General features: G+C 37.8%; 1 protein-coding gene across 8 annotated transcripts in view; it reads left to right on the forward strand.

Moving 5' to 3' along the window:
• PPARD (peroxisome proliferator activated receptor delta) overlaps window positions 1-13,707 on the forward strand; it is a 70,010-nt gene that overhangs the window by 15,843 nt on the left and 40,460 nt on the right. For 2 of the 8 annotated variants that reach the window (XM_070745315.1, XM_070745318.1), the window contains exons 2-5: window positions 41-118; window positions 4,013-4,083; window positions 4,373-4,425; window positions 8,049-11,119. In XM_070745315.1, coding sequence (XP_070601416.1) covers window positions 8,049-10,418 — 2,370 coding nt within the window. In that variant the 5' untranslated portion in view covers window positions 41-118; window positions 4,013-4,083; window positions 4,373-4,425 and the 3' untranslated portion in view covers window positions 10,419-11,119. Of the gene's footprint in view, window positions 1-40; window positions 119-2,977; window positions 3,154-4,012; window positions 4,084-4,372; window positions 4,426-8,048; window positions 11,120-13,707 lie in introns of those variants that run through there. The other 6 variants (XM_070745321.1, XM_070745322.1, XM_070745317.1 and 3 more) reach the window with 5 other exon arrangements.

Here is a 13,707-nt window from a genome sequence, read left to right on the forward strand (position 1 = left end):
TGTTATGCTTAGAGTGGAAATCTATTTTGTTCTTTTGCAGCTTCCCTCTACTGTACTTGGAATGTTCCTTATGCTGATATGGTAACTTCAGAGTGGCAGTCACCATAGGTGAACAAAGGTAACAATCCCTTATTAAAGAACATAATTTGCAGTTTTTACATTTCAGTTTTGATCTTATGTGTATTTGCATATTGCAGATTAGATAGTTACTTTGAGCACTCAAAGCAATACATGCAGAGATTTACCTTGTAAGAAGCCTGAGATACTAGCACTGGATATATAATTAAAGTTTAATTGTGAAATACATTCATGGGTCAGTGGGTATATATTATTCTTTTCAGTCTCAATGAAGTGGAGTATGAGTTTAACTCTGACTTTTTGCTAGTATGCTAAAATCACTACTCACTTTCGATGTTTTATCTCTATTGTATCTTATTTTTATATGACTTAGTGTTTAAAAATAAGAATAATTAAAGAGTCAGATGAGGTTCGTTAAGGGTCATGAGCTTGATACTGGTAGTATATTGTAGAAGACTAAATTAGCCTATGAAACTATATTCGAGACTATAATTTTATAAATATTGTGTAGTAAATACAATGTTGCAAGAAAACATTAACATTTCAAAGATTGTTACAGGTTCTTGGAACTAACGTGTTTAATACACAAAATCTGTACCATTAGGTTGACTGAAGTTTCTAAATGAAAATGCATACTTACTTGTCTTTATGAAATGAATTATAGTATACAATTTAGAGTAGTAGAAGTAGAATTCTTTATTGGCGAAGTGTGATTGGACACACAAGGAATTTGTCTTTAGTGCACATGCTCTCAGTGTACATAAAAGAAAATATACGTTCATTCCTGTTGTGCGTATTTTTTTAAAAAGAACAGGATAGAATGTTGTAATACTTTCCTACCATATTTTTCAAAATATAAGACTCACCTTTTTTCCCCTTAAAAATGTTGGTGCCTCTTTATACACAGAATACAGCCATTTTTGGCCTCCAGAAGCCTCACTTTTTATCTCATTTTTGCAAAAAATGCCCCCCCCTTTTTGCAAAAATGGGATGTGCAAAAGGTTTAGTAGGCCTGCAGAGTGCTTCTGGGGGCTGGGGCAAGGCAAATACGCCCCCGTGCTGGCTCATTTTTCACCAGTTTTTAATGAAAAATGGGGTACACACAGTGCTCCTGGAGGCTGAGGATAACAAAAACCTTTTTCCTTACCTCTTCGAAATCTTGGTGTGGCTTATATACCGGTGCATCTTATAGTTCCCAAAATACAGTGTATTGTTAGGTGGATTTGTCGGTTAATACAATATGGTCAGTGTCTCACACGACTGCACTGGTCAAGAAAAGCAAAATCTGGGTAAATGAAGCAGGTACGGTATCCCCTAGAATGTTGTGCAGTCTTCTCTTAGTTATGTTGGTCTTATACGTTTTCTGGCCTGTTAAGAACATTAAATGTTGGTCAATATAATTCTGTGGCATATGAAGATTTGTTAACTTGAAGCAGTGTATAATCTGACACAGATTGAGTTATACAACCTACATCTTTTTGTTTGAATTATTACTTTTTTATAAGAAATCTCTTTGAAGATAGAATTTTAAAAAGCAGATTATCTGGGCATCTATTTATTTATTCTTTTTTCTAGGTATAAGGAAATTATGATTTTTTGCAACTAAATTACTATCACTTAATTGGAAATACAGTATAAGTGGATTTGGCTGTGGATTTGAATAGGAGATTACATTAATATATTACTTTTGTTTGAACAGTGTCAGTATTGGATCAAATAATCTTTCTGTAATATATATTTTCATGTATGTGTTCTGAATAATTATACATAAGAAGCTTCAATAATTATATTGTGGAATTTGAGAGACTGCTGAAATCTCCTCCTATCTCTCTGTATACAGAAATGGGTTACCTTTTAAAAACAATACAAATTATATGAAATCACTCAGCAGTTTTAGAATTAAAACATGCTTTTATAAAGTTAGATTGTGGTAAAACAACCAATATAATAGTCTGATTGCACAATTAATATTTGTAGTGTTTTAAAGGATTTTGTTCCATTAGGCATTTGTTTTTATCTTTATAGATAAAAGTATGGTAAACCAGTCTTCTCTGCGTATTAACCAGAAAAAAAATCAAAAACTGTAATGATGTTCTAGTCTTAATACTTTGTAAATTAAGCATTCAAATTTCTATAATACTTTCTTGGTAACTTATTTTAAGCTCTTGATAATGTTTTGCTTCTAAAATAATTTTCTGGCATTCTATTAATGTCAATGTAATATTAGCAGTAGTGACATATAATATGGTAAGAAACATGAAAGATGATGCAAGGAATGTTGTTCCTCTTATAGACTCCAGATATATGGAATACTGAAAACCAATATAACACTTTAAACTCTGCAAGAACATTTTTCCTACTGTGAAAAAGCAAAACATGCTTGAACTACTTGAAATTATATCTACAGTTTGCCCATATCTATTTCTCTAAGTTACTTGAGTAAAGTTATTGGCTAAATAAATTTATAGAAGAATATATGTATCATATCTAACAATAATTTTGTGAATGGCCACTATCAGGATAGAAGTTAATACTGTCTTTTCAATATTTTATTTTACTATTAATCTCACTGGTGTTCTGCCCATAAAAAATAGGGGGGAAAACAAATTGGTGGCTGTCTTTATGTAGAATTTGTATATGCTGAGAGCAAAATGGGACACTTCTTCCCAACCATTTTAATGTTGGTTGTTATATTCAGAAGACAGAAAGGAACACATTCAGTTTTTGTGTTTAGTGTCCTAATTCTAACCCTAATTTGCTATCCTAATTTTAACCTGAAATATTTTTCAAAATCTAAAAAAAAAATTGCATGCTTTTTTTCTTGTAAGAAAGGTTTTTAGTCATAGACCGAGAGACCTGGAAAGCATGATTTATATATTGAATCCAACTCTCTGTTCAGTGCAGGAATCCAGATCAAAGCAGTTGTGACAGATGGCTGTGTCCCCTTTGTTTGAATGCATCCAGTGATGAGAAATCCACTTCCTCTCTGCTCATTTGGTGCCACTATCAAACAATTCTTTCTTTTAAATGGTTAACAAGAATATACTATCCTGTAATATAAAACTATTATCCCAGGTCTGCATCCTAAACAACAAATCTTAGTCTTATGGTTGAGAGCTTTTTTAAAAGATTGTTTTCAAATTCAGTTTTCTCTTTTCCCCCCTATGATACGTGTACAGTATTAGTCATTAGATATTTTTTTTCTTTGAAACTCTGTATGTATTCCATGGAAGTATGCAAGTTACATTCAGGAGCAGTTGCAAAATATTACAAAAACATCCAATATATTTATTTGCATTTTGGGCAGAAAGGACAGAATAAAAACATTACAAATGTTTTGCTTTATTCATTCTTAAATGCACCAATATAAATATGCATAGTAATCTGCAACTTTATTTACAATTTTGTATTCAGCACACAACCATCATTTTGCTTGTACTTAATGGAAATATCAATTTCAGTAAATAATAAGGCCTTTGTATTGGAAGAGAATGTAGTGGGATACATTAGTAAGCAACGATCATTTTAATTTTCAGACAGACAAACAATATTAATGTCTATAGAAACATTGCCTTGCAATCTATTTTTAGTTGATTGAAAAATGGAATAAAACTGAATGGCATGTCCATGAAATTACCAGAAGTATAACTTGAAAGAGATCTATACATTTATACACATACATGCAGGCAGGCAGGCAGACACCAAGCATTTAATACTACTGAATTGGTAAGCAATATCCAAATTGAATGTTGAGGGAGAAACAGTCACCAAGATATATGTGCATTGCTCCTTTGCTATGGGATTGTCTTCATAAAAATACACACAAATCTAATTAATAATAATGATAATGATAATAATAATAATAATAATAATAATACAAAATATTAAATAAATTTGTTTACTAAATGAATATGTTCTTTGCCTATAATTATAGAATTACCAAGCAATCCTCTGTCCAGATATTAAGTAGGACTTTGTGGTGCTTAGCTTCTGAAATCACTTAAGGTTGGTACATGCTGCTATCTGCTGATTGCATATATTTTAAACTATGTTTGGGAAAGCACCTGTAACACACTCCCTTTTATTTGTAGTTTTCCTTTGTGACTTTTAATTTATTTATTTATTCCATTAATGATGCATACTGAAAAAAGCAGAATGGATGGATTTATGTTTTTTTTAATGTACATATAAGTAATGTGATAGATTAAAATGTCTTTATTTAAATTCATAGTATATTTTTGTATCACCAGATGCTTGTATTTGACAAATTTAGATCTTATCTTTCCTTCAAAAGGTCAAGGCAAGATGCATTGCATTTCGTCTTCCAGTTGTCCTTAAACAAAAAAGGTAGGTTGAGCTAAGACATAGTGACTAGGTAAATTTCTCTTAGATTTTAAACTTGGGTTTTCCCAATCTAAGTTCAGTGTCCCTTGTACACTACATTATTTCTCTCATGGAACTCTAAGGATAGTTTTTCTTGGTTGCAGTATTACAAGGCTATGAATTGTTCACACATTTATTCACTCATTTTTGCTTTATACACTGAAAACGTTTTCATTGTGAGACATGATGGTGCTGATATGGTTGGTGAAGGAGATAAGAGATTGATCATTCAGTTATTCTTAATAATTTGTAGAAGAACAAAAAAACTGATAAAGATTTACTGGAGGAAGAGATATGATTTTAAAAAAGAAAATGGAGGAAAGCAAGGAATAGCTACTACAACAGTAGCTATTCCTTGGTAAGGCAGACTTAAATACAGTAGATAAAGGTTGTTATATATTACCATAATGTAGGGATGGACAAAACTGTTTAGAGTTAGATTGCTGTCTCCCAATTCAAATACCATTACTGTTAGCATAACAGCCCTCTGTGACTTTATACTGGATATATATATATATATATATACTAATAATATGAATATTTAATTGTTATAACTGGGGCAAGTACAGTGGTACCTCTACCTAAGAACGCCTCTACTTATGAACTTTTCTAGATAAGAATCGGGTGTTCAAGATTTTTTTGCCTCTTCTCAAGAACCATTTTCCACTTACAAACCTGAGCCTCCGAAACTGTAACCGGAAAAGGCAGGGAGAAGCCGCCGAGGGGCCTCTCTAGGAATCTCCTGGGAGGAAACAGGGCCTCCCTGTGGTTTCCCCAATCGCACGCATTATTTGCTTTTACATTGATTCCAATGGGAAAAATTGCTTCTCCTTACAAACTTTTCTACTTAAGAACCTGGTCACGGAACGAATTAAATTCATAAGTAGAGGTACCACTGTATGTGTTTCAATTTTTAGGCTATCCATAGAGTTCTGTACAATGCTAGGCAAGATTTTCAGGGACAAGCAAGAACAATTGTATTAATCTGTTAGGTCTTTTATTTCCTCAACCACATGACCTTTTCATCATCCTTCCAAATTAATTTTGTATTGTTGAAAAAATACTGGAAAAATTGATAAGACTACTTCTGAGTAATCCTCAGCTGGGAAGCTGATAGTAGTGAAAAACAAAAATGAAGGAAAATCCTGGACTTAAACTGCTTAAACATGACCTAGATCCCAATTAAAGACTTACAATCTGTTTCAGCAGGTAGCATGATCTGGCTGGCTTTGGGCTCATTCCTACAATTTCCTTATCCTGGTTTGGAGATGGTTTATTACTGGTAGTTCAGGACCTTTCCTCGCAGTTGAATCTCCATCTTATTGCCAGGTTTTTTTTCTGTGATAGGTTGAAGCCAAATCAAGAAGATAATGTTTTCCACTAAAAAAACACCAATAGTACAATATTGTGTGTCATATAGAAAAAACCTCACAAATAGCAACAATCTGCAGGGTGCCCTCTGTACATCCTCATTCCGCATTTTCCTTTGTGGGTGTCCACAATGCCATCTCATTGCCAGAAGAATGCTGGCAATGAGATGGAGATTTAACTGTGATGAATGTGTGCTACTCATAAGCCTTCCAAATCCCTTTGGTTTTCTGCTTTCACTCAAAGGTTGGCTTTGGCTTTTCTCAGTAGTGGGTAGGTAGAGAATGCATGCAAGTGAAATTAATGACAGGGACAGCAATGGCAGCAGTTTGGCTTTGGGGTAGACAGGAGGAAGGATGGATAACCACCACTTTGCTGAATGGAAGTTGCAGTAGCATGGCATGGCATTAAATTGTAGTGCCCACTCTTGTAGCATTGGATTGGATTAGACTCTCATGCTTTACTTTTCTCAGAAAGCATCAGGTGTTGCAGTGAATGGTATAATATGAGAGTGCTGCAAAAGGAAAAAGGATGCCTAGTAGCGTATCACTAGGAACAGAAATGTTTTGAAAGGAAGGTTTCCCATTCCCAGTGGACCCCATTCTATATCCTGAAGATGTAAAGATAAGAAAACAAAGCTCAAGATTGGCTCTTTGTGCTGGGAAAAACCAATATGCAACATCATCGCTGCAAACATTGTTTCTCCCTAGTCCAGATGAACCAGCTACCAAATAGGAAATGTGCTTTTAAAAAAAAAAAACTATGCAGAGAACAGTTTTATTAACTTTGCTGCCGAATTGTGGCAACAGTATCATTGTTGGGGCAAAGATATGGGAAGTGATGTACTGTACAGTATTTTTTTTGTCTCAGAAATAGGAGGAAAGCAAGTCCATAAGCATATATGCATAAGTACCTTATCTCTGTCTTGGAAGCTAAAGGTCAAGATTGGTTAGGACATAAGTAGGACAATAAAGCAACTTGGAAGAAAACAATAGAAAATCACTTATATATTGTTACATGTATGTGTCCGGCTCATCTGAAACAAAAATTTATTGATCTGATGATGATGTTCGCTCATTGTGTTCGAAGAGGACCTTGACATCTAAAGGGTTGTGGGCTGTACACGATGTGTCTGCAGGTGGCTGGCAAGGCCTATAGGGGCATGAAATGTTCTGCCACATGTTGGGCAGACATGTGCGGGCACCATTGTTGCAGCATTTGCAGCTCTGGGGTTGTGGAGTACTCGCTTCTCTTCTGCTATGAATGTTCTTCTGGCCACACATGTGCGGGCACCATTGTCACGGCATTTGCAGCTCTGGGTTTGCGGAGTGCTCGCTTCTCTTCTGCTATGAATGTTCTTCTGGCCTCAGATGTCTGGCAGCCTTGGTGGATCAACATGCGCCATGTTGGCCGATCTTGTGCCAGGGTTTCCCAGGAGGTGGTATCGATATCGAGGGACTTGAAGGAGGCTTTCAACGTGTCTTTGTATCACTTCCTTTGTCCCCCGTGCGATCGCTTTCCTTTAGACAGCTCACCATAGAGGAGCTGTTTAGGCATGCGATGGTCTGACATCCTAGCAACATGGCCTGCCCAGCGTGCCTGGGCTTTCATCAGCAGGGTGGGAATAGATGGCAGGCCTGCCCTGGGGTGGGCCTCAATGTCAGGCACCTTGTTCTGCCATCAGATCATCAGAATTCTATGGAAGCAGGGAATGCGGAAGTGGAAGTGGTCCTTCCTTCCTTATTGATCTACATTATAACAAAAGGAAGCATCCTATGGAATTTTTTAGGTGGTCTTCCATATTTGGTTCTATAAGAAGAAAGTGTACATTGAGAGCCCATTGGTTAATTTGCACAGCAATTGACAAGGAGTATCACTCATATGTCTCATGATTTAAGTGTTGTGGTTCCGATTCAATAGATGTAATGTTGGCTTCTGATTGCCCAATTATAATAGATATGTTTGAGTAGGGAAGCCTAAATAGAGATCAGATTTTAACAAGTGTAGTTAGATGGGCTCCTTCGCCTTAAGACAAAACTTTTTTAAAAATGCAGCTAATCCTTGAGTTAGCAAACCTTATGTCACTAAGTGATGCAGTTGTAAAGAAGAAATGAATACTCTAACTTAAAAGCAGCAGGAGTACCTTAGATACGTTCTCAGGTACTGCACATCCAGGCAATCGGGGCTTTGGAGATTCTTTTTGTGTTTTTCTCTCCCAGATGCTTTCGAGGACGTTGTCTTTGCTGCTGTGCCTGTGGAATGGATGGATGCTTGTTTCTGCTACCCAGAATGCGTCTACCATCCCTGTGAAACTCTGGGCTTGTTTTCCAAAAGGAGGAGCATCTGAAATAAAGTTGATATGCCGCATGCATGGACTGTATGCCAACAGATCCAACCCTGCAGTGTTCCAGAGCTTGTACATATTCCATGCTGCTTCAGACTCAGTCAGCTGCCATTGGAGAGATTTGGCTAATTGTTCTGTCAAGGCCAGTGGAGAAATTGGACATTTTTGTTATGACATGCAAACGGACAGTTCAACTTTTCATATACCTGTTTCATGTCGACCTTTGCCAACACATTTGGAGTCCCACAGAACTGGAAAGAGCACAATCCAGGACTATTCATGTGACATTGCCCTTATTTCTGCTGCTTTATGGAAAATTGGTGCGCCATTGCATCTGAGAACTATTGTTGGATCCCAGCATGATAGATTTTTTAAAAATCATTTGCAGCTATCCTTAATTTCACCTTCTGGGAAAAAAACCACCCAAACGATTGTTAACTGGGAATCACATGACTGGGAATTAAAGGGAAGAGACTTAATTAGACAGGGACCCCCAGATTGGGTAGTTCCAATTAAAGGAACGCATTGTGATCAAAAAGCATCTGCTCTTAAGTTTAAATTCTATGGTCACATTTCTGTAACAGAAAAAAATAGTGAACAAGGGTTGTATCAGTTAGAACTAGGCTTTCAAAACAAAACAGTTCTTCAGTTTAACCCATTGATCACAGATCTTCTTTCATTGCGCCATATGAGAAATCCAATTATTGGATCTCATGTATTAAAATTAGATCAGCCTGAGCAAATTGTTAGGAACCCACAGACTTCTCTGAAAGAGGTACAAATTAATTTTGAAGGTTTGAATGTGTCACAGAAAGTGCCTCAGTGTTCTCCCTTTCTTGATATTAGCCACAGAGGTTGGGTAGAATGGGTTAAAATGTGGGAAGGAGTACACCACGAAGAAAGAATAAAAAGGGAATTGTCAGATTGGCTAGGTCCCCTGGGAGCAGGAGTTTCTTTTATAGATGCAGCCAACATAGAGGTATTAGCTAACAAACTTTCATATTCTACAAAACAAATAGGAAAGCTTACTGCCCCATTAACCAAATCTTTCTCACAACTCACAAAACAACCACAAGCTATTAGTAAAGTGCTTCCAGTCTGGGAAACAATTTTAGAAAATGATAACATGCTGATAGTCTCTGGGATTCAGTCTCTCCAAAACAATGTTTCACTGGCTTTAGCATGTGGCCAGGCCCAGGTAATTTCCCAAAATGTAATCATGAATATGATTCGAGAAGCTAAAGCAGGAAAAATTCCCATGGAAGTAAGCAATTTAATTCGACCAGAACTCACACCAGGTGAAATTGCTTTAGAAGCTTGGTGGAGATTGCTAAATGCATCTTATGACTCTGCTCAAAACATACTGCGGTTATTCTTAATAACTGTGGAGGCCGCTCAGATTATTCCTATCTATCCAATAGTGCCCCTGGGGTTCCAGATTGACAGAGACTTGGTCATGTATTCCAGAGACGCTAATAAATGGGCACACTTGAGGGATGGCGAGTGGCAAAGCGTTAATGTGCAGGGCTGTGTTAAAAAAGAAAATTTAGGCTTTGTATGCGATGATAACAGCTTAGAAGAGCACCAGGAATGCTTTTCTCCTCAACTTATAAATAACTCTCATTGTTCTTTTGACGTGGCCCAAGAAGAAACGTCTACTGTTGTATATACTGGCAAGGGCTGTATTTGTGTCAGAACTCCATGCGAATTTATAATAATTAATAGTGTCATCATCCAACCTATGCTGCCGTATATCAATCGCTGCTTTTGCAATATTAGTGTGATTGTAGGATGTGATTTCCAATTTCGTGTGCCTGTTTGGACGGTGCAACACATGAAAGCCTATCCCTCTTTGTATAAAGAAGTACTTCCTATTTCACTTGGCCTTGGGCTTTCTACTCTTAAAAATCTGCTTTCTCACCCCTCCCTCAAGCAAGAATTACTGAAACTCAGAGATATGGGTGAAAATGCTGCTCTTGAGATTCACCACAACAATCAGGAAATTGCCCAGATTGTAGCAAAGGTTGCAGCAGCTGGAGACCATGCCTGGTGGGAGGTGCTCCTGGGATGGTCCCCAAGTTCAAATGGAGTACTAAATATTGCCCTACACCCTATTGTGATGATTTTAATCTTTCAAGTAGTACTGGTGATTTGCTTATTGGCATTGGTCGGGTGGATGAAATGGCAAGCTGCTAGATTACATTATCTACAGAAGCAGATAGCTTCCACCAAAACAGAGATGTGATGGAAAGACTTGCCAGGCCACCTGCTACAAAAAGAGAGACATTGCTGTGTTATGTCCTTTTGAAGGTCACACTTATGTTCTTAGTTCTAGTTCGTTTCCACTTACTAAATGTTCAATTGCTAAATGTCTACTACTTTTAGAAAAGAATATTTGTAAGGGTTGTATGGAAGCTTGTTGTTGTTGTTGTTGTTGTTGTTGTGAGGATAAGTGAGTGTCTTAATGCCCAAATCTCTTGGATGCACAAAACCCAAAACGCCTTGTGTCCCAGTGCAGTCACAATTGCTATTTACAGCTTTATTGTTGATATAATCATATATGTTTCAGTCACTGTTCTATTGGTAAATACCCCTATTCAATATTTAGTGCTCTTCTTTTCTGGAAATAGCTTGGGCAGTTCTATTTTTCTATTTGTCATGGAAAACCTTGATATTCTTGGTAGAGAGATGGTTTTGCTGTTCGAAAGCAGCAAAACTCAGTATTCCACTTCTTTCTACTTCAGAGGATGCTTTAACACAGTATGGGAAAAAAGTCTTAATCCCACCATTGCAGAGCCTTCTTATGCCTATGTTAACCCTCAATAGACGCTGCCTGACAGCTTTTAGATCACTGTACTCATTCTCTTAATATTTTCCTTACGTCAGAGATATTTTTTGTTGTGATTTTATTTTTTATTACTGTTTTTAATAAAAAAAATCATTTTCTTTCAGTGTCTTATTTTGTTTTAATTCACGAGAATGCAAGGATTCCTATTGAATACGAGTGATCAATATTTAGATCCTGATGATTAAAATTGATCAGTACTTTGTCCCTTTTGATTCAGAATAGGAGAGGTAATTAACTCAGCAACTTTCTTAGAGGCTCACAAATGTTTTGCGGATGATAAGAGAGTTTAAGGGAAATCTCAGTAATTATTAACTGGATTTATGCCCACATAAAGGTGACTGGATGAAGGTCAATTATTTGGTTGCTTTGGCTAACTGTCTTCCTTATTCTTGATGCTGTGATGAAGTTTGGTCCTTTTAAAATATTATCAGAGAAATTTAAGGTGAAAAACAGGTTTACACATTTTTGATCAAAATAAAAACACTAGAGATATATCTAAAGCTGTGATGGAGTTACTAGTGAAAGTCCAATGGAAGTTTTCAGATAATAGTGACAAAAACTATATCCGTGCATTTTAATATTTCTTTAATATCTAAAATCATGAGAGTATGACTGATTTACTTTGGCTATGTCATGCTTGCAAATTTATTGAAGAAGGCAGTGATGGGAGGAATGGTTTGTGGAAGAAGAAAAAGGGGAAGCAAATAACAGGTTGGCTTCATAATGTCAAATCTGATACAAAGTTGAACGTGAAACAATTGAAAGAAGTTGTGCTCGATAGAGTAGAATGGAGAGCACTTGCCTATAAAGTCACCAAGAGTCAGGCATGATTAAATGATTAAAACAACAACTTTATCTCACCATTGAAACAGTCATCTAGTGATCATCTGGATGCCTCTTGTCATATTAGTTTAATAATATGATCCATGTTGTATCATTATATGCAGAAAGCAATAATGACCTGTTTTCTCTTAAGGAAATCATGTCCAGATAAATAAGGTTCTGTATTATCTTACCTTATTGCACACATTTGCTAGGAACAAAATATCCAATAAGTAACTATTCATCCAGGGTATTTAATTCTTTCACATAGTACAGATAAAGCTTTGTTCTTAGAATGTAAGTTGTAATTCCATAACAGTAGCCACTGTTCTCCGTACTGAAGGAGCGGGTCCAGCAGTCACATGGGTTGCTCATGTCCAATCCGGTGGAACTGAGCCTAGTATTAAAAAAGCTTGCCGGATCCGCCCCTTCCCCAGAATTCGCTCAGTTCGCATATCCTGCGGTTGTATTGTGATAGCTCGTTCAACATTCTAACACCTTCCCTTCGTTCCTTTTCTTCAAAAGTAGTAAGATTTGTTTTATCATTATTATTTACTTGCACCAATAGCGCCAGCCGTTTGCGGCTCGGCTTTTTTCCTTTGGAGAAGTTGCGGTTTCGTTTCCCCCCGGCGGTTTTGCCGGTTACGATTCCTGCGGCCGCTTGTGGATTCTTCTAATCCTTTGGCCTGGAGGTTCTGGTGCAAGTATTAATCTATTGAATTATTGATTATTTATTGTATACAATATATTTAAGGGCTTAAGAAATACCTCCTGCGGAGTGAGACGCCTTCTAGTCTCCTGGACTTAGTCGATCGCTTCCCCTTTAAGAAATTTACGGGGCGATTTTTTTCGGCGCGAAGGCCTTCGCGCCCTTTTTAAATCTAGGCCTCTCGTGTTGGCCTCCTGCCAGCCGCGTAGGCCTCAGTCCACCGCGTGGATCCCGGAGCGGGCCTTGGGGGTCCCAGGCTAAATTCTCCACCGGCTAAGCCTCCAACCAGAGTGCCTTGGTTTACTTAATTATAAAGTTTAGGGAGGCTGGCCCCGCTGGATTTGGGGGCACGAACTCTGGGTTTGCCCAGATTGTCCTCACGTCTCAGCAGCTTCGAGGCCTCGAAGCAGGATCCATTCCTCTTGGGAAGTCCCTGAAATTCTTCTCCTTATTTATTCAGTTATTGGCTCAGCCTTGTCTTCTGTTAATTGTCAGACTATGGCTACTTTTCCCAAGAGAGGCACAACTAAAGGTCCCAGAGAGGCCAGGCCTACAGGCGATGAGATTACTAGTATCCCCCAGGCCTCTTCCTCCTCTTCTCCAGGGGCCCGCTCCTCGACCAAGGTCACCAGGGCCGAGAAGAGTAGGGACCTAGCCCTACAAAAAATCATGACAAATCTGCAAAACGTTTGAAAGTGCAGGCCCAAGTAATCAGTAGTCAAGACCCACCAGAGGCTTCTAGTCTTCCTCCTTCTGGGGTCCCTGTGTTATCTCTGGATGAGCCAAACCTAGACAGACCCCAACCTAACCTATGGGGCATAGGTCCAGAGGAACCAGATATTATTGAAGATTCCCCCCAGCCAGGATCCTCCCAGGCCTTTAGGGATTCTTCTGCCATTTCTGCTGATATTTCCAGCTTACCTCCTGAGTTCCAGTCTATTTTTGCTGTGTTGTCCAAAGCCATTGATGCCAAACTCTCCACCATCAATGAGCTTCCCTTACCTCTTCCTCCTTCTCGCTCCTCCCGCCCCTTGGGTCCTCCCCCAGCGGTCAGAGCTCCTATTCAGGATGATTCAGATTCCTCCCAGGATGAATATGAGGATATAGAGGATGATGAGGATGCCTTTCAAGGCCTATCAGATGATGAGGAATCCC

This window comes from Erythrolamprus reginae, chromosome 3 (genome assembly GCF_031021105.1).
Source record: "Erythrolamprus reginae isolate rEryReg1 chromosome 3, rEryReg1.hap1, whole genome shotgun sequence".
Classification (NCBI taxonomy): domain Eukaryota; kingdom Metazoa; phylum Chordata; class Lepidosauria; order Squamata; family Dipsadidae; genus Erythrolamprus; species Erythrolamprus reginae.